The 25,546-nt window shown below is 36.7% G+C and overlaps 1 protein-coding gene across 1 annotated transcript in view; it reads left to right on the top strand.

Moving 5' to 3' along the window:
* Window positions 1–20,206, top strand: part of LOC128357562 (NACHT, LRR and PYD domains-containing protein 3-like) — a 40,336-nt gene extending 20,130 nt beyond the window's left edge. The window contains exons 5-8 of the mRNA XM_053317926.1: window positions 17,461–17,637; window positions 18,377–18,553; window positions 19,308–19,354; window positions 19,680–20,206. Coding sequence (XP_053173901.1) covers window positions 17,461–17,637; window positions 18,377–18,553; window positions 19,308–19,354; window positions 19,680–20,206 — 928 coding nt within the window. The remainder of the gene's footprint in view (window positions 1–17,460; window positions 17,638–18,376; window positions 18,554–19,307; window positions 19,355–19,679) is intronic.
* Window positions 20,207–25,546: the final 5,340 nt, after the last annotated feature.

The raw sequence follows: 25,546 nt of genomic DNA, 5'->3' as shown, positions 1-25,546 counted from the left end.
CAGAGAAAATGAACTGAAGAGAATGATATTGACATATCAAGGAAAATAATTTCAATGCTGAATCTCCAAAATAAAAAATTCAAAATAGTTAAAGTTCAGTATTGTAAAAACAGTTTTAAAATTTGATTTAAAGCTTGCATGAGGAAGAAACAGCAGTCTCTGCTGCATCCAGCAATGTTTCCATGAAAAGTGATGGATCCAAGGATGACACTTCAAATTTGACAGGGTAAGATCATTTAGTTGTTGGGGCTTTGATACAGACAGACAGAGACAAAACAAACTGAAGAGAATATATTTGACATATTAAGTGGAATAATTTCAATCTCAAAAATAATGTTCAAGATTTCAAATAAAGTTCAGTATTGTAAAAACATTTTTAAAATTTGATTTAAAGCTTGCATGAGGAAGAAACGGAAGGATCTGCTGCATCCAGTGATGTTTCTGTGCAAAGTGACAAATTGGAGGATGAGTCTTCATGTTCAGCAGGGTAAGATAATTTAGTTGTTGGAGCTTTGATACAGACAGACAGAGACAAAACAAACTGAAGAGAAAGAATTTGACATATCAAGAGAAATAATTTCAACTGTGAAGCTCAAAAATAATGTTCAAGATTTTAATATTGTTAAAGTTTGGTAATGTAAAAAAAAAATTGATTTAAAGCTCACATGAGAAAGGAAGACCAGTCTCTCCTGCACCCAGTGATGTTTCCATGAGAAGTGACAGATCCAAGGATGAACCTCTCAGCTTCAGTAAAGGATTACCAGGGTAAGATAACTGCTAATGTTGGATGTTTGATACAGAGACATATGGAGACAGAGAAAATGAACTGAAGAAAATTATTTTGACATGTTAAGAGAAATAATTTCAACTGTGAAGCTCAAAAATAATGTTCAAGATTTTATTATTGTTAAAGTTTGGTATTGTAAAAAAACAACAACAATTGATTTAAAGCTCACATGAGAAAGGAAGACCAGTCTCTCCTGCAGCCAGTGATGTTTCAGTGAGAAGTGACAGATCCAAGGATGAACCTCTCAGCTTCAGTAAAGAATTACCAGGGTAAGATAACTGCTAATGTTGGATGTTTGATACATAGACATTAAGAAATGAAGTGAAAATGAACTGAATAGAATAACTTTGTTGTACAAAGAGAAATAAATCTGATGTGAAGCTCAAAACTGATGTAAACATTTCAAAATTGCAGAGGTGGAAAGTAACGAATTACATTTACTCACGTTACTGTAATTGAGTAGCTTTTTTGTGTACTTGTACTTTTTAAAGTAGTTTTAAAAATCTGTACTTTTACTTTTTAAAGTAGTTTTAAAAATCTGTACTTTTACTTTTACTTAAGTATGTTTTGTGTGAAGTATTGTACTTCGCTACATTTTAAATCACATCCGTTACTGAGTAAAAAATGTTGGCTGAATGTTTTTTTTAAAGCAAAGGGGATCGAACAGCATCATTAACCAGCATGATACAATAACTTAACATTCATACAGCCTGTTACACCTGGCAGCTAGCTCTCATAGCGACATATAAACTCTAACACAACACAACAAACTCTAAAAGAAATGTCCATTAGACGTTGTGCTGTCATCTGTCTCACTCTTAGTGTACTCTTAGTGTAGGAGGCATTGCGCATGATGCGTTCACGTGAAAAAGACAGCGTCGGAAATGAGATTTGAGCGAATGCTGCACAGGGGCACAGCCTTTTAAACATGGGTACTTAAAAGTTTGGTCTTCTTTGGGTAATGTAAAGAAAAGTTATTGCTCTTGTGACTTTGACCCGTAGTGATTCATAGATTTGCAGTATGACTGTTGGTTTACAACAGGGTGATTGTAGGACTAGGATCAGAGCTTTAGAGGAGATCAGCTCCTAATGAGAATTTGACATTCAATGCCCTGCAAGTGTTTTGAAAACCCCCAATAATCATTCAGTGTTACCCACACAATATTTAGAGACTATGGAGGGTTTATTATTTATTTTTAGGGGTGCTGAGATCAAATTTAGAAAATATGTTCCCTAAAAAAAGTCTAAAATCGCTCCGGGTTTACAGAATCCACAATTATGCCACCTTCAATCTAATGGTTGTGTTATTTGAAAATGTTTTATGGGATGGTCTTCACTAAAATGACACATATCTCCATAAATGTTTTAAATGTTGTGTGTCGACATATTTTGTCATTGAAGCTGAATTTGTAAATGTATACCTTTATCTTTAATTAAAACAACTAGTTAGAGATTTATGAGCCAACACTTTGTCCTACAGCCGCCCCCCCCCCCCCCACCCCCCACCCCCGTTAAAAAAGTAACTAAGTAACTTTTACTCAAAGTATTTTTTTAACAAGCTACTTTTTACTTTTACTTGAGTATGTTTTTAGACCAGTACTTTTACTTGTACTCAAGTAAACTTTCATCAAAGTAGTGGTACTTTTACTTGAGTCAAATATTTCAGTACTCTTTCCACCTCTGCAAAATTGTTAAAGTTTGGCATTGTAACATTTTTTGGAATTTGATTTTGATACAGAGAGACGGACAAAACAAACTGATCCTAATAACACTGATGTATAAAGAGAAATAATTCTAATGTGAATTTGATTTAAAGCTCACATGAGAAAGAAAGACCAGTCTCTTCTGCAGCCAGTGATGTTTCCATGAGAAGTGACAGATCCAAGGATGAACCTCTCAGCTTCAGTAAAGGATTACCAGGGTAAGATAACTGCTAATGTTGGATGTTTGATACAGAGACATTTGGAGACAGAGAAAATGAACTGAAGAGAATGATATTGACATATCAAGGAAAATAATTTCAATGCTGAATCTCAAAAATAAAAGATTCAAAATAGTTAAAGTTCAGTATTGTAAAAACAGTTTTAAAATTTGATTTAAAGCTTGCATGAGGAAGAAACAGCAGTCTCTGCTGCATCCAGTGATGTTTCCATGAAAAGTGATGGATCCAAGGATGACACTTCAAATTTGGCAGGGTAAGATAATTTAGTTGTTGGGGCTTTGATACAGACAGACAGAGACAAAACAAACTGAAGAGAATATATTTGACATAATAAGTGGAATAATTTTAATCTCAAAAATAGTGTTCAAGATTTCAAAATAGTTAAAGTTCAGTATTGTAAAAACATTTTTAAAATTTGATTTAAAGCTTGCATGAGGAAGAAACGGAAGGATCTGCTGCATCCAGTGATGTTTCTGTGCAAAGTGACGAATCGGAAGATGACACTTCAAATTTGACAGGGTAAGATAATTTAGTTGTTGGGGCTTTGATACAGACAGACAGAGACAAAACAAACTGAAGAGATAGAATTTGACATATCAAGAGAAATAATTTCAACTGTGAAGCTCAAAAATAATGTTCAAGATTTTAATATTGTTAAAGTTTGGTAATGTAAAAAAAAAAAATTGATTTAAAGCCCACATGAGAAAGGAAGACCAGTCTCTCCTGCAGCCAGTGATGTTTCCATGAGAAGTGACAGATCCAAGGATGAACCTCTCAGCTTCAGTAAAGGATTACCAGGGTAAGATAACTGCTAATGTTGGATGTTTGATACATAGACATATGGAGACAGAGAAAATGAACTGAAGAGAATGATATTGACATATCAAGGAAAATAATTTCAATGTTGAATCTCAAAAATAAAGATTTCAAAATTGTTAAAGTTCAGTATTGTAAAAACAGTTTTAATATTTGATTTAAAGCTTGCATGAGGAAGAAACAGCAGTCTCTGCTGCTTCCAGCAATGTTTCCATGAAAAGTGATGGATCCAAGGATGACACTTCAAATTTGACAGGGTAAGATAATTTAGTTGTTGGGGCTTTGATACAGACAGACAGAGACAAAACAAACTGAAGAGAATATATTTGACATATTAAGTGGAATAATTTCAACTGTGAAAATTTGATTTAAAGCTCACACGAGGTAGAAACAGCAGAGGATGCGACTTAAAATTTGAGGTTAGTTGCTGGGGCTTTGATACAGACAATATTAATGTTAAAATGTTAAAACAACAGTGTTTATACCCAAATAAGCACATGTGATACCAGGGAATTATCTGCACATTCACACCAGGCTACTCAGTTTTTGTATTGATTAAACAAAGAAGATATAATGGTTTAGTTAGTGAGCTTTAGAGGAGGTGGTAGGCTGATTTTGTTTATTTTGAGTCTTTATGCTCAGCTAACTAGTCGCTGGTTGTAGCTTTTCATACAGCGTACCTTACCAGCCATGACAGTAATATAATACTTACTTCTCAGTCCTGTTCAGAGCTACCAAATATGAGAGGAAATTGAAATTCTTACAATCAAGAAATTTCTTGAAATCAAGCAATTCCAGCTATATCTGGGGAATGGGCCATGACAAATAGGAAGAAAAATAGAAAATAATGCAATACAATTATGGTGATTTGTCCTGTATGTACATTAAAGGCCAGTTTCCACTGTACCCAACATCATCTCCATGAATAGTGACCGCCCCCCAGACGACCTTCTCAGCTTCGGACTTGACCCAAGGTAGGTGGAATTTTTTTGTTGAAAAGTGTGGGGGTGTGTGTGTCTGGGGGGGGGGGGGGGGGCACACTAGGCCCTGTGGCCTTGTACTGTGCTCGAGGACCATTGTCCCCCCTCCCCATACCACGCTACCTGAGCTCATATTATGTTAACGTTTTGGGCATAGCACAGTGGAGTTCATAATTACTTACTTCATGGATTATTTGTATTCCTTTTGGGTGTGGTGCCTCATGGCCCTCACACATGCCTTATAGATTTAGCAATTATGCCGCACAGTGATATAATGGGACAGTTGCATCATTGATGTCATGGTTAGTGATCACATTAGATGCATACTGACCACCAGAACCGTGCCCAATCCCACCTTTTCAAGTCAAATGAACTGGACTTTAGGGGTCAAACATGCTCGGGCATGGTATGGATTGCCTAGAATGAGTATGCCCTTAATTTGTGGGGCACTTAAGTGAATTTAGAATGCATGTTGTGTACAAGTTCGACAAAGCATTTTGAATTCATCACTGCTCTGATTCACACCTCTGACTGGCTTCTCCTCCATAGCAATGGTGGCTGAGGCTCATGGGTACTGCAGTATTCTCAGCCAGTCCACTATGCCATAGTCACAGACAAAACATGATTTCTCAGAGAGAAAGTTGGAATAATTGAAACTGGTGGTTATAGTATTAACCTATAGGATTGTTACATTATTTGGGAAAGTTAAGTAAAATTAAGGATATGACTGAAAGAAAAAGTTCAGAATACAGATGGAGAAAGATGGACATTGGAAAGAGAAAGTAGAACAGCAAACTCTGAGAGATGCATTTCACCTCATTTGTAATGGTATTAAAGGATTTGCCTGGTAATTTCTGTATCTTAACCCTTTCATGTATAGTGGTCACTGCAGTGGACAGCTATTCAAAAGCTGTTTTCTTATGTATAAAAGGATTTTGATGTCAAAGTTACACTTCGACCACCACAGTGGACACTAGCACGTCATCCCATACATCACCACTAAACCTGTAGTAGTTTGGTTGTCGGTCAGTTGATTTATGTTATTATAATGTAATAGTATATCATTTGGTGAAAGAAAAAATGAAGTTTAAATATTTTCTTTCATGCCTAAAGAGAAAGGAAAAAAATAGGAAAGAAATCCTGACTGAGGTTATAAACGGAGGAGACAGTAAAATCAGTAAGATCAGTTCATTAAGAATGTTAAAAATGCTGACTGACACACATTCTGAGTGAAAACCCAAACCTGCTGGTGTCAGCATAAAGAACGTGAAAATAACTTAAGATACCTGTCCAATGACTAAAATCCTTGATCAGGGTAAAACATAGACAGTTAATAATATCTAAATCTGAACTAAGATTGTAAAATATTGTTTAAAACTGCTTAAAAGTAAGTTTGAGACAGAGCCTCTGGCAGGTATTCACACACGCATAAAGAGGATGCACACACACTGCTGACGTATCCTGTATCTCCCTTAGTAATAGTATGTAGAATGAGCTCATTGTTGGTTTGGCTCTCCACATGAGATTTGTTGACAATAAGATAAGTATAGAAAATCACTAACCAAATCATTTAGCACAAATATCTGTATAGACACAAATTACAAAATTGTTTTTTTTCTATGTTGAAGCCCGCCTGTGTCACCGGGACAAGTCAGCAGCTCTTCCATGAAAACTCACCAGTCTGAGTTTCATCCACTCGACTTCAAACAAGATTCAGGTATTCAAACAAGGAACAACACAAAGATTCTACCAGCGAATAAGAAAGAAAGATTGTATACTACTGTACTTAATATGAATTATGACTTAATTGAATGGTCTTAATCATTTTTGTTGTATTTTTTCATTTTAGAGAAAGATACCAAACACGAACTCACAGGTGACCTGAAGAAGAAAATCAGTCAATATGAAGCAGGACTTAGTGAACATGAGACTGGCTCAGAACTGTATAAGAAAGGCAAGAAATATGAACAGATCAAATATAATGAAGTAATCAATCTTTTAAAGAAAAACAAACAGCGAACAATGCTAACAGTAGGAGAGGCTGGCATTGGAAAAACATTTCAAACAAGGCTGTTCATGGTAGACTGGGCAAACAGGAAATCCAACCAGAACATAGACATGGTAGTCCCACTCTGTTTCAGTGAGCTGAATTCAAAAAGAGATGAAGTTCAAAGCATGCAGGATTTACTTGGTCATTTCTTCACAAGCATCAAACAACCAGTACTTGATGAATGTGAAATAGTCTTTGTCCTTGATGGATTGGAAGAATGTGAACTTCCTCTTAACTTTGAAAACAACAAAGACCTGTCTGATATTAAAGAACCAGCCTCGATGGATGTGCTGCTGACAAACCTCATCAAAGGGAATTTGCTTCCCTCTGCTCATCTCTGGATCATCTCTCAACCTTCAGGAGTTGACAAGATTCCTACTCAATATATCCACAAAGTGACAGAATGTAAAGGTATGAAATTATGACAAGGGCTGGGTGAATTTTCTGTTTGTTCAGTGATTGAACTGATTGTTGTGGGGGCTTAAGCTGTGAGGAGATGGTTAACTGCCACCAAAAGAGATGATACACAATTCCAGGAACTCCAAAGTTGTCTTATTTGCATGTTTTTTTATGTAACCTTACTCAAGAATGCAAGGTTACAGTCATTACTTACTTCTTCAGGTCTTTGCATACATTTTTCTATGTTTTCTCCCTACAGAGAAAGATGCCAAAGACAAAGTCAGAGCTCACCTGAAGAAGAAAATCCTCGATCAGGATGAAAAGGAACATCATAAGACTGACACAGAACTCTATGAGATAAAATCTGCTAAAAACAGGGAAGATGAAGATAAACCTGTACAGATTAAATATGATGCAGTAGTCAATCTTTTAAAGAACAACAAACAGCGAACAATGCTAACAGTAGGAGAGGCTGGTATTGGCAAAACATTTCAAACAAGACTGTTCATGGTTGACTGGGCAAAGGAAAAATCCAACAAAAACATAGACCTGGTAGTCCCACTCCATTTGAGCGAGCTAAATCCAAAAAAAGATGAAGTTCAAAGCATGGAGGATTTACTCCATTTATTCATTAACACGGAACAAACAGTACTTTGCTACTATGATGAATGTGAAATAGTCTTTGTCCTTGATGGATTGGAAGAATGTGAACTTCCTCTTGACTTTGAAAACAACAAGGTCCTGTCTGATATTAAAGAACCAGCCTCGATGGATGTGCTGCTGACAAACCTCATCAAAGGGAAATTACTTCCCTCTGCTCATCTCTGGATCATCTCTCAACCTTCAGGAGTTGACAAGATTCCTACTCAATATATCCACAAAGTGACAGAATGTAAAGGTATGGAACTTTAACAGTGAGTAAGGCTTGATGATATGACTAAACTATCATGTCCCAATATTAATACATATAGGCCTACAGATATAGCACATTTTAATTAAATTAATAGATAATTGGTCTGTGTGCCCATCATCCACCACATTGTCTGTCCATCCTTTGTGCAGATTCAATTATATTAATAAAGAAACCACAAAATATTCACATGAATCTAGAGTATTCTAATATTTCTTAAAAAATACTTGAAACCATTGAATGATTATTTGAATAGTTGGTGATTCATGTTGGTGAATAGCCAATTAATCGACTAATTATTGTTAAAGATAACTGATTCATGCAGTATTTATTGTTAATCAATAACTAATTATTAATTTGCTTAACTTTGTTTTGTTTATTCAGAGACCTTGAAGCGACGGCAGCAGCTGGTATCAAACCTGAAGAAAGGATATCAAGGAAACACTAAAGATGAAGACCTAAATCATCCAAACCAGAAAAACACAGAACACATCTTGAAAGAAGACAGAAGTGGTGAGGTCAATGCTGAAGAGAAAAATGGACAGAATGTGGTGAAATCAGTGACACAAGTGAAGTCAATATCTGAAATCTTCAAATGCGAAAAAGATAAAAAAATCAGAACCGTGTTGACCACTGGAGAAGCTGATATTGGAAAATCCTTCCATGTAGAGAAGGTCACACAAGAGTGGGCTGAAAATAAAAAGTCTCCAGTTTTCACTTGGCTTAAAAAGAAATGGTCTGGCAAAGATGATCTAGAGGTTATATTTCCTCTCAGACTGTCAGACCTAAATTCGATAAAAAATCAACAAGTCAGTATGTTGGGACTTCTAAATAGATTCTTCAAGGAAACCAAAGACTCTGTAATCTCCAACTATGAACTTTTAAAAGTTCTCTTTGTTTTGGATGGTTTGGACACCTGCGAATTTGACTTTGACAACAATGAGACGGTGACAGATATCAGAGAGCCAGCCTCAGTGGATGTGCTACTGACCAGCCTCATCAGAGGAAACCTGCTTCCTTCTGCTCAGCTCTGGATCACCTCCAGACCTTCAGCTGCTGAAAAGCTGCCTGATGAATTTGTTCACAGAAAGACACAAATACGAGGTTAGCTAACAAAAGTGGATCGAGGCTGTCAAAGCTTCATGAATAAGTGCAATCACAGTCAAAGCAAACATTGGCCAGCAAATACACAAAAATACTAAAACTGTTACCAAATGAGAACTAAAACTTGATTTGTGAAGTTTCTAATAATACTAATAAGTGTTGGTTTAAATTTCAACCAGCTGTAGCCATTTCTTACAGTTTGCCTTGACCTTGACTTTGAAATTCTAAAAATGTCATTATGCATTTCTTACTAGATGTGATTCAAGGCAATATGGACAAACAGTCTTTAAGCCTGGGGTTGTGCTTATTTTTATTAACACAATTGAGCAAGAATAATAATAGGCTTGCACCACCTACAAAGGTATCATCATTACATACAAAACACAGTGGATTCCATACAGTTATTGACTGTACCAGATGTTTTAATGATGTATAGCATATCCAGTTTAATTATAGGTTTCAGGAGAGACATAGCAGAACATTTCATTCATTAGCTGATCTGCTGTTGTTTGTGTTTCTTTGATATCTACAATCTGTTGTCAGCTAGCAAGTTGTCATGTCGAGTTTAATCTGTGGATTTTTTTCCCCCTCATGTGGCCCTAATACTCGTCGTATATCTGTGAGGGGACAAACTGACGTTCTTGCTTAACTCTAGGTTATTTTCTGAGTGGCACAAAACAAATAATTACATAAACATTAGTTGCTCTTCTTGGGTGTTACTAGGTAATCCCCAATACTTCATGATTATCATACCATTATTTACCTTTCTTTGTTTCCCCCATAAGGTGAAACATCCTAGAGTACAAACAATTTAATATGTTTTTCTTTAATCACAAACGGGAATCAGAAACTACTTTTTAGTGATTCATCAGTTATCAGGTTTTTGATTTGTTGCGTATGTTGGTGCCTGAAATGTTACAGTATTAATTTAAAATTACTCATATCGTCTTCCCCAGCCCCATACACCTGATGTCAAATTAACCCAAATCATTTTGTTGGACATAATTTGAAACAGTCTTTGATGTAGCTTGGTTTTGAACTCACTGAACCGATTTCCTAAAGCGAGATTAGTGTCCCTCCAGTACTGAATGAAGCCTTAAACCTTTCAAGATGCAGATTTCAAATTAATAATATTTATTATACATACATTTAATTATAATACATTTAGTTTGTATAGCACATTTCACACAAATAAAACAAGAATAACATTTTGAAAAGTTTGAGCCACTACTTAAAAGGCACAATCCCTTTTCTATTCAGACAGCCCTGGTCAGCAGACCTCAATAACCTACTGGGTATATATGGATGGAGAGGGTCACATACTGTATGTACTCAGGTGAATAAAATAACTTTAAAATGAATTCTTCAGACAGAACCCTGAGGCACACCATATGAGATGGCAGATGTTTCTGATATGTAAGGACTGAGCGACACAGAAAAAACTCCTGTCTGAGGGCTAGTCCCAAACCTCTTCCTACCCACTATCACTTCACTGCAAAGTGTCACTCCAAATCAAGTTGCACTCTCAGCTGTGGAGGGTACTTCTAATGAATGGGGAGGTTGTAAATGGATAGCCAAATTATGGGACGCCCTTGCCTCTACTGGAACAAGGAAGCATATGTTACCATGGTGATGGATAGATGCCGTGCATGGATGTTATGCTATTTCTTTATGCACTTTATGCAACTGTATGAGCTGCCTCTCTATTCACTCTGAACACATAACATCTAAAACAATGAGAATGCGATATGAGGTAACTTTGACTTGTTTTAATTTATTCTTAGGTAGGCTCTCATCGGTAGGCTCGAGATCGATTGATCTCGTTATTTTAGTATTATCTTCTCCCACCATGTATTCTCTGTTGCCTGAGACTGTGAAGTAAGCATGAGGAAAACAAAGGTGTGTTTGATCTTAAATACTTGACAAAGCAGAAAAACAGAACTCTTACATCTGTGTATTGTTTCCTCCATTCCCCTGTTGTGCACGCACTTCCTGTAAGGACGATTGTAAGCCTGCACTGATGCAGACTCTCTATTTTAGCGTTTAATAGGGTTTCATTAAGTACGGTGGTGCAGTGGTTAGCCCTGCCATCTCACAGCGAAAGGGCTCTGAGTTTGAACACACCGGCCAACTGGGGTGGGAGAGAGAGATGCAAGCAGCAAACACTGCACACCTGCTGGAACTACAACCTATTATAACAATGTATTCTCACTATCTGTTCGTATGATGTCCAAAAAGTTGTGTACTACTTTTCGTATGATATCATACGAATTTAATTTAAATAATGCAATAACATGAGCGATCAGTGCGCCTGCGCAACCAAGTCGTACTGGCATAATAATACATTTTATCTATTGATTCATGTCCAGTAATTCACGAATATTAAACAGAACTTTCAAAATATAAATGCTATGAAGGGTCAGAATATGAACTGTTTCGTGACTATCTCACCTGCTATGCGACTGGGTTGGTGTAAACTTTGTAATCCAGGTTTACAAGAATGAAGATGTAGTTTTCAATGTAGACACTTGTGGGATTGCTAGTGTGTCTGGCTCGTGGAGCGATGAAGGAGACAAAGTGATACTTCCTGTTCCAGATTTTCTTCTCAGTGAAATGTAAAAAAAAAAAAAAGGTGGGGGGTGGGTTCCCTTCTAGGAGCGCATGACGTCACTGGGACAACCCACTGATGTACATACTTGTTTCATAGCCTTATTGTTAGCTGCATAGTGTGTATCTGAGCCGCAGAGGCTGTAGACAACTATGAGCAGAAGATTTTTTCTTTTTTTATTAATGGTTTATAAGTAATATATTAAGTATTAGCACTTATCAATAATTAACCATTACACCCCCCATGCCTCCTCAAAAAAGAAAGTTATTTTAACTTTTTTGTTTTTTCTGTAACCTTACTCAATAATGCAAGGTTACAGTCATTACTTACTTCTTCAGGTCTTTGCATAATTTCTTCTGTTTTCTCACTCCAGCGAAAGATGCCAAAGACGAAATCAGAGCTCTCCTGAAGAAGAAAATCCTCGATCAGTATGAAGAGGAACAGCGTCAACATGAGACTGACACAGAACTCTATGAGATAAAATCTGCTAAAAACAAAGAAGATGAAGATAAACTTGCAAAGATTAAATATGATGCAATAGTCGAACTTTTAAGAAACAACAAACAGCGAACAATGCTAACAGTAGGAGAGGCTGGCATTGGAAAAACATTTCAAACAAGACTGTTCATGGTTGACTGGGCAACAGAAAAATCCAACAAAAACATAGACCTGGTAGTCCCACTCTGTTTCAGTGAGCTGAATTCAAAAAGAGACAAAGTTCAAAGCATGGAAGATTTACTCCATTTATTCATTGGCATGAAACAACCAGTACTTTGCTACTATGATGAATGTGAAATAGTCTTTGTCCTTGATGGATTGGAAGAATGTGAACTTCCTCTTAACTTTGAAAACAACAAAGACCTGTCTGATATTAAAGAACCAGCCTCGATGGATGTGCTGCTGACAAACCTCATCAAAGGGAATTTGCTTCCCTCTGCTCATCTCTGGATCATCTCTCAACCTTCAGGAGTTGACAAGATTCCTACACAATATATCCACAAAGTGACAGAATGTAAAGGTATGAAACTTTAACAGTGAGTAAGGCTGGATGATATAACTACCACATTATCTGTCCATCCTTTGTGCAGATTCAATTGAATTACTCTGTGAGAGCATTTTAAGAGCATATTTTACTATTTTTGTATGGAAAATCATCAGTAGTTTTAATGAGAGCATGTCAGTTGTGTATGTAATGGCATTTCACTTGTATGTGTGTGTGGTTTTCAGTATAGTATGTGAATGAGGTTGGTTTGATAGGTGTATGACAGAGGACAAATATATGTATGTGCATGGTAATTCTGAATGATGTCTCTAGGGGCCCCTTCATAGTGGAGAGTTGACAACTAAACTTGTTACATTACTGTAAGTGCAATAAAATCTTTGCCAGACTATCAATGTAATCAGCCCAAAAGATGGACAGACTCCAAATGATTTGTCCCGACCAACCCCTTCCAAATCCAAAGCATTGAGTTTACTGTCAGAACAGATTATTAGAATAGTTGATGATTCATGTTGGTGAATAGCCAATTAATCGACTAATCATTGTTAAAGATAACTGGTTCATACAGTATTTATTGTTAATCATTAACTAATTATTAATTTGCTTAACTTTGTTTTGTTTATTCAGAGACCTTGAAGCGACGGCAGCAGCTGGTATCAAACCTGAAGAAAGGATATCAAGGAAACACTAAAGATGAAGACCTAAATCATCCAAACCAGAAAAACACAGAACACATCTTGAAAGAAGACAGAAGTGGTGAGGTCAATGCTGAAGAGAAAAATGGACAGAATGTGGTGAAATCAGTGACACGAGTGAATTCAGTATCTGAAATCTTTAAATGTGAAAAAGATCAAACAGTTAGAACCGTGCTGACCACTGGAAAACGTGGTATTGGAAAATCCTTCCATGTAGAGAAGTTCATACGAGAGTGGGCTGAAAGTGACAACAACTCTTCATTTTTCACTTGGTGGATAAATGAAGTTGACAAGCTAGAGGTTATATTTCCTCTCAGAGCTGCAGGACTAAATTTGATGAAAGATCAAAAAGTCAGTTTGTTGGGACTTCTAAATAGATTTTTCGAGGAAACCAAAGACTCTGTAATCTCCAACTATGAACATTTAAAAGTTGTCTTTGTTTTGGATGGTTTGGACGCCTGTGAACTTCCTCTTGACTTTGACAACAATGAGACGGTGACAGATATCAGAAAGCCAGCCTCAGTGGATGTGCTACTGACCAGCCTCATCAGAGGAAACCTGCTTCCTTCTGCTCAGCTCTGGATCACCTCCAGACCTTCAGCTGATGAAAAGCTGCCTGATGAATGTGTGAACAGGAAGACACAAATACGAGGTAAGTGTATAAAAGTAGATGAAGGTTGTCAAAGCTTCAAAAATAAGTGTGCAATTGTAAGCAAGTCTTCATCAAAACTACCAGGGCATGACTATAAATAATAAAAAAGACCACAACTCAATCTCAGTAGTAATACCATGGTTCTGGATAATAGATACCTTAGGCATAAGCCATTTTTCTTTTACTAATTATCTTTATAAGTTGTAGACAATTATTGAAACCTATGTCACTGGATCCATAGAGAATAAACCGAAATTAGTTCTCTTAAACATTGTTTGAAATTGGTCTAATAAGCAGCAACACAGAGCTATCAAGACACTTTGCTCTCACACGCGCTGCATTGATAGTCACACAAACACACACACGCTCGCAGTCTCTCTGTACAGCACACTTTTGCTTGCTCGCTCCTGCTTCCGGGTGATTGTCTTATTTGTGGGCATCAGGGAGCCGCTATCAATATGCGGGAGACTCCTTGAACATCTGGGAGAGTCGGGATGTCTGGAGATGTAACATGTGGATGTGGGGGCTTTTAAGTTGTTTAAAAGACAATTTTAACAGTCATGCTCAGTAATGTAACACATAATATAACTAATATATTTTCTCTTGAGTAATTTGTAAACAAACAAACAAAAAAGAGCCAAACCTTTAACCTGGCCAAACATTTAATCACAACTGTTGGATAATTTCTGTCCACAGTAACTTTAATTTGTTTTCTTACAGAGAAGCCTCATATCAGAAGTAAAAGGAAACTCAGATCTCAGCTCCAGGAGCAATTTGATTGTGTGTCTCAGGGGACTGATAAGCAGAATAAATCTGCCAGACTGAAGGAGTTCTACACAGATCTTGACATCATAGAGGGTGAGAGGGGAGACATCAGTTGTCAGAGTGAAAACAGTCAGGATCAAGATGCAAAGTTTAAAGAAGAAAAAAACATTCAATGTAATGAAATCCTCAAACCTGCATCTGGAGAAAACACACCCAGAACTGTGCTAACAATTGGAGTGGCAGGGATTGGAAAATCCATTGCCTCAATGAAGTACATGCTGGACTGGGCTGAGGGTACAGACAATCCTAACCCTAACCCTGAAGAAGACATATTCTATATATTTCCACTTCCGTTCCGGGAGCTGAATTTGAGAAAAGACAACAAACATAGCTTAGAGGAACTCATTCATCAGTTCTTCCCCGATATGAAGACATCAGAAATAAGCGACTATGATAAGTACAAAATCCTGATTGTCCTGGATGGCCTTGATGAATGCCGCCTTCATCTTGTCTTCAGCAAAAACGACCAAGACCATGTAAAGTGGACGGATGTGAGAAAGCCAACATCAGTGAATGTTCTGCTGACGAACCTCATCCAGGGAAACCTTCTTCCAGAAGCTCAAATCTGGATCACCTCCCGACCTGTAGCATCTGACCAAATACCTGCTGATAAAGTTGACCGGGTTACAGAAGTACGAGGATTCAATGATGAGCAGAAGGAGGGGTACTTCAGGAAGAGATTCAGTGATGAGAATCTGGCTGAAAGAATAATCTTACATGTGAAGAAATCAAGGATCATCTATATCATGTGTCACATCCCAGTCTTCTGTTGGATCACTGCAAACGTTATGGAGGACTTTGTGAACCGAAACCAAGAAGGTGGGATGCCCAAGACTCTGACTGACCTGTACATACACTTCCTTCTGTTGCAATGCCGACAGGCTAATGTGAAGTATCGTCAAGATGAAACAGATTCATGCTGGAATAAAAAGAACATGGAAACAATCCTATCTTTGGGAAAACTGGCTTTCGAAGGGCTAAAGGAAGGAAACCTTCTCTTCACTGAAGATCACCTGAAACAGTGTGGGATCAACCCAGAAATTGAAGATAATCTGAAAGAGTGTGAGAATGAGATGAACCCAGAAACTGAAGATCATCTGAAAGAGTGTGAGAATGAGATGAACCCAGAAACTGAAGATCATCTGAAAGAGTGTGAGAATGAGATGAACCCAGAAATTGCAGTATTCTCAGGATTATTCACTCAGATCAAACGAAAAGGCTGTGGGCTGTACCCACAGAAAATGTACTGCTTTGTACACTTAAGCATTCAAGAGTTCCTGGCAGCTTTTTATGTCTTTCATACATTCAATAACACAGGTACAAGTCTGCTTACCAACCCTACTTCAAAAGTTGCAGACTCTCATGCATCAAACTTTTACAGAACAGCAGTAAACAAGGCTTTAAAAAGTGAAAATGGAGACTGGGATCTGTTTCTCCGCTTCCTTCTTGGACTTTCTCTTGAGACTAATCAGAGTCTACTGCAAGAGCTGCTGACCAAGAAAGAAAATAACACGAAGATCAACACCGAAACAATTGAGTATATCAAAAAGAAGATTGGGGAAGAGAAAGGTGATGCGAACAAAACCCCCAATCTGTTTTACTGTCTGAATGAACTGAATGACCACTCTCTTGTGGAAGAAGTCAAAAAGAAGTATCTAAACTCAGAAACACAGGCATTTGAAAATTTGTCTGCCTCTCAGTGGTCAGCTCTGACTTTTGTGCTGCTGACATCAGATGAGAACCTTGATGTGTTTGATCTGAAAAAGTACAAGAAATCAGAGAGCGTTCTTCTAGGAATGTTGCCGGTGGTCAAGGTCTCTAAAACTACTTTGTAAGTACTTAAAAAAATATCTCTCTTGCAAATATGATTTTATGTTGCTACATACAGCATTAAATATAAATCTTTACATGGCAACAAGTAGGCTTCATGTTTTATGAATACAAATGGTAAAATGTACCACACTTTGTGTACCTTTTTTAGGTCCTACAGGTTTTAAGTTGTGCTGTCACAAATCTATTGAGCCCTCTGACATTAACATTATGACTTTGACCTAATGTTGTTAAATGCCTGTGAGTTGTACACTTGCCAAAAGTAAACAATAGATACCCATTGCTTAACCAGAACTTATATCTACATCGTATCTGCTCAGGCTAACTTATATTCACTGGACCCACTGGCTTGATAAACAGTTTCCTCTGAATTGGAATTGGAACGTTTTCCACACCATTCTCCAACCTTATGTATAATTACTGCCTTAGAGCCTTATTATTAATTAATTCAAGAGCAGATAGTTATCGTCAATAACTCATATTCCATTGCATGTGGTCCACGACACAGGGCACAGGGGCTTCAAGAGTCCCAGAACCACCTCCTTTTTACTTGCTCCCACACAATTAAAAAGCAAGCTAACACTGTTTAGCTAGTTTCTAAGTCACATGCAACTAAACAGCATGTTATCAGTACTGTACTGAACCCAAGAGGAACAAAAAGGACCATTAGCGACTAACTTCAGTAGTTAATGATTCTGCAAGCCAAATGATTAAACACACTTGGTCAGCACAACAGAATTTTCTTATCTGGGGTGTTCCTGAATCAGCAGTGTTGGAAATTAATGGGGTATTACAAATTTGTAGCTCCACTAGTTGCACAGTATGACTTTGTTGGTGGTCTGATTAGAAATATGTTTCACAGGCTGAGTTGGTGTGAGCTCTCTGAGGAGTCCTGCAAAGGTCTGTCATCCTCAGTCCTCAGGTCCGCCTCCTCTAATCTCACAGAACTGGACCTGAGTCATAATGATCTGCTGGATTCAGGTGTGCAGGAACTGGCTAAAGGCCTGGAGAGCCGACATTGTAAACTGGAGATTCTCAAGTAAGTGTAAATTATATTTGCTGCACATTTTATAGTTGTATAGAGTGACAGAAGAAGCACTCAATACTGTATGCATTTTGAATTAAGTTTTCTTACCGCTGGATTCCAGTTTTGCTTTGGCTCTCAGAACATGTTACTTGATTGTAATGAAAACCTTACTGGTAATAAGTACCAACATTTAAAACACTGATGGCATCTTATGAATTGATTTATTATGTGAATGAACAAGTAATGTATGTTGTACAAATCAAATATTCATATAGCCAGGACAAGGCCCATAGATACAATGTTTAGGGTCTGTCAATATGCATACATTGCTGCTACAAAAGGTAAAGTTAACACACTTCATCAAAATAAAACATTAAAATTTTATTTCAGACTTTTATGGCTGCTGAAAATAAATGCCTGACAAATGTCCAATTAGAGGAAACTTAGTGGACTCATTCTCCTACATTGTGGAGTAGTTGGTATCATTCATTATTTTAATTTATCAGGACACGGATTTGGGCTCTTACTCTACATTAGGGTCTGGTTACATATTTGACCCCAGCTGTCTAGATATTTCTGACAAATGAGAAACATGTTGCTTTCATTCAGTCTTAGACTGAATGAAAGCAACATGTTTCTCAGACTTTATAAACTAAATTTGTCATCACTAAAAATGTGTTGTGATAACCAGAAAGAGAAATGTAATGATTCAGTCATACAATACGATGTGTGTGTGTGTGTGTGTCTGCAGGCTGTCAGGTTGTCAGGTGACAGAGAATGGTTGCTCTTTCCTGGCCTCTTCTCTCAGGTCCAACACAGCCTCCCACCTGGAACACTTGGATCTGAGTTACAATCACCCTGGAGAAAATGGGGTGGAGATGCTCTCTGCTATAGCTGAGAATCCAAATACGAAGCTGAAGACACTCTGGTATGTTAACATGTCAGGATATCAGTGTATCAGTCTTCAAACAGCTACTTCTCCCAGAGCCGGATATATTATTCATACTAGATATACACACAAGGCAAAATCTTGTGACTCATCAAGTTCAATCCAATTCAAAGTTTCACAGTTAATGACTATGTAGTTTGCACTAAGCTAAGCTAAGTGGTTGCATCATTATTCATAGATGTGATGTTCAACACTGATTCTGACTGTATTCACTTCACCTTCCATGTGTTGTAGCATGGCACATAAGGTTTTTAGCCTTAATCTTTTTATGTGTTGTACTTAATGGCTGAGCTGATGATGGTGTGTTCAGTGAAGCAGCAATTTATGTGACAAGTGTGCTTCTGCTTACCAATTGAACATGTAGTTTGTTAAAATATTGTCTTTTTGATACATATTAGTGGTGAAAATCTTAAATGGTACTAACACTTTGTCTTTGACATCGAGCCACTCTCACAAACACATGGACACACATCTCACCCAAACACTCACCATGCTAACTTTTAGTATGTCAAAGATGGCAGCAGCTCAAAACCTTTGCGGTGTTGCTCTGAAGGATAATGGTATGTAAACACATATTTATATATGAGGTCTCGTGGTTACCCACAAAGGCACAAAAAATTGCAAGGTAGCACTTGAAACACCTCCTCTTCCTAACCCACCAGGTACTACAAATAACAGCAATTATCAAACCTTTTGTATTGAAGTTGGACATTTTCCCCCTCATTTTATACAGTTTGGACCATGGTGGAGAACATCGATTAAAACCAGGGCTGAAGAAGTGTAAGTCTTTTTCTGATTTCCAACATTTGGACACCAAGTATAGACACCAGGCTAATGTCTGATCATTTTGAAATGAGGGTCAGATGAATTCACTGGTAGTGTGTAATGTATACACTCTAAAAGTTTGGATGACAGTGACATGATTGTTTACATTTTACCATAAGACATCTGATTTTAAATTGATTTTACTTTTCTTTAGACATATGACATATCTTGATTTTTTTGTTGTCTGGTTCATTTAAATTGCTTTCAATGTTATACAGTCTTTTAACTGCAACAAAACATGAAACATGCTGAATTATGTGTTCTTTGTTTTGTCTATCAGATTGTGAAGATCTGAGGCTTGATGAAAACACAGCAAACAGAAGACTCATTCTGTCTGAAGGGAACAGAGGAGTGAAAACTATGGAGAGTGTGAAGGAGAAGAAGTTTCAACATGAAAACAAGTGCAGGTTTAAGTGGAATCAGGTGTTGTGTAAGCAGGGCCTGGAAGACTTCTGCTACTGGGAGGTGGAGTGGAGTGGGACGGTCGGCATTGCAGTAGCATATAAAGATGTGAGTAGAGCCTTGGACAGTATTGGTGGCTTCGGCTTCAATGACATGTCCTGGAATCTGGTGTGCTTGAGCACTGGATATAGGGCCATGCATGGGAAGGATTCCATAGATATTGAAGGGCCACCCAGCCAAAAAATAGCAGTGTTTCTAGATTGGAAAGGTGGCACTCTGACTTATTACAGTGTCACATCTGGAGGGCTGAGCCACATACACACCTTCAAAGCCAAATTCACAAAACCCCTCTACCCAGGTTTCTGGTTTAAGAAGGGCTCTGTGACTTTGTGTAAAATGAAATGAACTTCTCCGTGATGGGAAAAGGTGTAATGTAGTGATCACTTGAAGTTTCACTTGACACTTTGATAGATTAGCAAAAGCATACATGCATCAGTTCTACAGGTAAAGTAGAACAGTATATCAACATTGTTGATCATATTTTTTTGTTTTAAAACAAATTCTTTTTCATCATATTATACATACATTAAATTGTTGCACTTCAGTGATATTTTGCCAGTTCCTCAGACATCTTACAGCACATTGTATACGTTGTACATTCAAAACTTTAATACCTTTTTTATTAATATTTGTTTTTCATGTATATTGTGTTCACAGTATTAAAACCTTCATGACACTTCATAGAACTATTTAAACAGACTTCTGTGTGGCTGTAGTTTTTTGTAAGCTAATAAAACTGCCATACTATTCTTACTTTATACATTTTCCTTAATTGATGAAAGTAAAGCAGATGTTAAACAAGCTGCAGAAATATCAGCTTGTAGAATGAGCAGCTTTACTCCTGTTGATTGGAGTAGTTTTATTCTACAAGTTTCAAATCAGGCTTTTTTTCCTATAATGTATTTAATGTTAAAATGCTTAAATGTGAATCAGATTGTAATAAAATAAAAAGGGGCATACATGGGAAAAAATATTGTATGCTAACTGTAAGTGACTACCATAATATGTTGCCAAAGTTGTTTAAATCTAATGGATGCTGGTGGGAGTTCATTTTGGAATATTAATGTACCCTGTAAGATTGTAAAATGTCTAAAAACTGAAATAGTATATGATTCTGATGTATAAAGATGGGAAATGTTGGAAAGGTTGTCAGTCATCGATATTGTTATACCTGAAAAATGTGATAGAAAAAATATATCTTAACTGAGCTGTATATGTGTATATGTCTAACTGTATACAGCATTTACTAATAGCATCCCTACGGAGAAGCATGGTGTTGGCAGCATCATGCTGTGGGGATGTTTTTCAGCAGCAGGAACTGGGAGACTAGACAGGATCGAGGGAAAGATGAACTGAGCAAAGTACAGAGAGATTCTTGATGAAAACCTGCTCAAAAGCACTCAGGACCTCAGAGTTACTCAAATTTCAAATCTTTTTTTTTTTTTTTTTTTTTTACAATGTATTCATTGTTAGAATGCTTAAACATGGGTTGAACTGTAATAAAACTGTAACGTTTGAACTGTGAAAAAAAGATTGTATGCTAACTGTCTGCCATAATCTGTTGCCACATTTTAAATCTAATGGATGCTGGAGGGATTTATTTTTGGAATACGTATGTGCCTGTAGGACTGTAAAATATACTAAAGACTGAAATAGTATTTAATAACTAATATGATTCTGATGTTTTAAGACTGGAAATATTGGTAAGATTGTTGGTTTCTGTCATTGATGTTATTATGCCTGAAAAATGTGATGGAAAAAAGTTTTCTCATGGATCTTAACTGAGCTGTATGTGTGTATACATGTCTAACTGTATACAGCATTTTAATATTGTAAATATATGTATATTTTTTGACAGTACTTATTACAGTTTTTATTATTATTCTTGTTTTATTTTGCGACCTTTTAACATTTTTATTGTGTTCTACTTAAATTTCTGTCTTTTTAAAAATGTGTTGCATTTAGGAGGAATACACTGAACTGTATTGTATAATGACAATAAAGCTGAACTTTGAATGTGACGGACATAAGTTGGAGTTATGCTTGTTTGTATGATGAATTGTCTCACCGTGTTGGATGACGTAATTGTTTGTAGCTGTTCAGAAACACTTGAAGTTGGAGTGAAAAGCAAAAAAAAAGCTGTTTCTCCAAATGGAGTGGATGTGAATGTTACGTTGTTGGTTTTGGAAAGTTACAGATATGATCACAAGCAGTTTCCCCAATACTGGTGTCAGAAAGTTGTGTGCAGACAAGGTTTCACACATTTAACCATCCGTATACTTTTACAGCAAAATTGGAGATCTTGAAACAGCACATTTAGACTGACATACACACACATACACATACGCATACAGTATATGGTCAAGACTGAGGGGAGAAGTTATTCCCATTACCCCTCTGAATCCCAAATCCCACTGGTGGGATCAAAATGCCAATTATTTTTAAATGACTGGCATTTACAAACCCTTTGTCCAATCCAAACACTGACAAAGCTGACGTAATTGTCAGATTCTCAAGTTTCCGAGGATACATGAATGAACAGTGAGTAAAAATGTGACAGAAGCAAAAAACGACCAGAAACTGCTACACATTCATGTACAGTATGTAGTTTGTTTAAAATAATGCATTAACAGGCAAAGAAATACTATTCTGGATAACAAACATGCATCTCATGTTTTAGAGAGAAAATATACATTTACATTATTAAAATAAATATGCCTCGATTAAAACAGCAGATACATGCCACCTCAAATAGCTAAGATTGGAGGCTTTAGAGAAAAATTATTAATTTTATTGTGGTGTTGTTAATCCAACACCATTCTCCATAAACACTCAGCTGTACCTTTCCTCCCATGCCAGCGTAAGTGTACAAGTGTGTGTCTTTGGGTACTTGAAATGACCAATCAAGAACAGATGCACAAAAAGTAGACTTGCATTTGGGGAAAACTGCATAGAGACTGTGTTTGAACCAGTGCAGTTACACCTGCAGGGAATTATGGCTTGAATTTCCCTATTTAAGTGACTTTAGCAACAGTGGTTTTAACTATAACAAAAGTAATGAACATTAATGTTAGCTTGTAGCTCTTTGTTATTATTAGTTCTCTTCCAAAACACATTTTCATCACAGAAATGTGTCCTTCAAAACAAGAGATAAACATGACAACATGAAAACATTTTTATGATGAGTCACAAGCTAAATAGTAAAACAGTAAAAACAGTAACTACATGTTTGTGACCTTTCTTGACTTTATGATCCAGTTTTCATGAACTTTATTGCTGCTATCAATGTGACAATTAAGTTATATGACACTATAGTGACAATCAAATGCAGTCATGTGAAAGTGGCGTCATATATACATCCCAGTCTGATATAACTCAAATTCAGTCCTCCCTTCAGTCCGATTTTATTTCTGTCCAGGAATGGTTGTCTCGTAACAAACTCCTTCTTAATAAATCAAAATCCTATATTATGATTTTTGGTACCAGGCAAAATCTTAAATCCATCCCTGGTTCTTGTGTTATAAACTGTAATGACGGCTCTCCACTACATAAAGTTGACACCTTCAAATATCTTGGCGTTTGGCTAGACTCTGAACTTACTTTTAAACCTCACATTAATCATCTTTTACGCAAAGTCAATTTTGGGATTAATATGTTGTATCGTTCTCGTACTTGTTTTTCATTTAATGTACGTAAAAAACTGGCCACTCAATTTATACTCCCAATTATAGATTATTGTGATGTTATATATCAAAGTGCTCATAAGTCAGACCTTGCTTCACCCAACGTAGCCTACAATAGACTCTGTAGATTTATCGTTGGATGCCCTTTTTTTACCCATCACTGCACAATGTACACTAGACTCAACTGGCCAACATTAAATATGAGAAGACACATGCACTGGTTACAGCTGATATACAAATGCATTTACTTTAATTACCCATCCTATCTACAGCAGTATCTTACACCATATACAACAAGTTATCATATTAGACATTCATCGCAGCCCTTTTTTTCTGTTCCCAATGTCATTAAATCATTTGGTAGAAGAGCTTTTATGTTTAAAGCACCAGCAGATTGGAACAACCTCCCTGCTAATATCAGATCCAGTTCCTCTCTTGGTATTTTCAAGCATGCTCTGTCTTCTCATCTCATGTTGACCTGTTCCTGTTTTCACTGAAGATGCATTTCTGATTTGTTGAACCGGTACTAATCATTATATACTGTCATTTTATTCTCAGTGTTGACCATGGTTGCCTTATTATGGTTGTTTTGTTTTGTCCCAGGGTAGTTACAATAACTGTGGTTTGTCCTTGTTTGCATTATCATTTCTGTCTTTTTTTTTGTTTGTTTGTCTGTTTGTTTTTCTATATTGTTGAGATCATGTTTGTCTGTTGAATCTATGTCTGTCTATACGTTTGGACCCCCTCGAAAACGAGATGGTACATCTCAAGGGGTTTTATCCAAATAAACAAATTTTCAACAACAAGAGATAAACATGACAACATGAAAACATTTTTATGATGAGTCACAAGCTAAATAGTAAAATACTAAAAACAGTAACTACATGTTTGTGACCTTTCTTGACTTTATGATCCAGTTTTCATGAACTTTATTGCTGCTATCAATGTGACAATTAAGTTATATGACACTATAGTGACAATCAAATGCAGTCATGTGAAAGTGGCTCATCTGACCAGCTCAACAGCACAACACAACACAATGTTACATCCAAGCTTGAAAGTATATATATAATAACTTTATTGTGGCAGGGCATACACCCACACACACTGACTTATACGTTTCCAATGTTGTCTGTATTACGTCCTGCTTTTCTTTATGACCCTGCACAGCCAGCTAATGTCTCCTCATGACATCTAAAGTATAGTCTCTGTGTTACACACGTCTCTTTTCTATGGTTTTAATATGACAAAGGTCTATCATCTATATTTTTGTATGTAGGCTACATGTATTCATGCAGCACACGTTTCTGCGTCTGGACTCAAGTACAGTATTAGATCATCAAAAGTCTGAACACAGAAGTGAACTCCTTATTTTTCTCCAAATCTTGTGCAAACCCATATCACATCTGAAATCCTGCAGTCCTGTAGATGCTCATTGTCAATGAGTGACAATGTTCCATTGATAAAAAAGATGAAGATAATTAACAGAGACATATAAAATTAAAAAATGGAGCAATTCAAACATAATAAAATGTATGGAGTTAGATTTGTTTCATAATGTAGTGTGTGTGCAGATCGACAATCTGTGTGTGAATGTGGAATCTGTAAATATAAACACCTTCCACAAATACAAAAAAAAGATTTGTATACTCACAAAAATATTTTGCAAATATAAAACGGATCTTCAAATACACAAACAAATTCCACAGATATAAAAAATACATTCAATTAATTTACAAATAAATGAAAAGCATTTGTGAATATCTTCCTAACATTTACAACTTTCAAACAGGCATTTGTGAACTCAGTTTTTATTTGAGAATCGAAAAAACATTTGTGGATCTCAGTTCTACGCTTGTGGATTTGCTTTTTACACACACAGAGTTTTGAAACAAACTTTCCGCCGGTCCGAACGAAAATCCACTCGGCCATTTTCGGATAGCAAGTGATCGCCTACTGGTGACGTCATTTCCGCATATCAAAGTAAGAGCACGCAGTCTTT

This window comes from Scomber japonicus, chromosome 4, assembly GCF_027409825.1.
Source record: "Scomber japonicus isolate fScoJap1 chromosome 4, fScoJap1.pri, whole genome shotgun sequence".
Taxonomy (NCBI): domain Eukaryota; kingdom Metazoa; phylum Chordata; class Actinopteri; order Scombriformes; family Scombridae; genus Scomber; species Scomber japonicus.
Note: the sequence above shows the minus strand (reverse complement) of the source record. Positions and strands in the feature narration are given on the sequence as shown.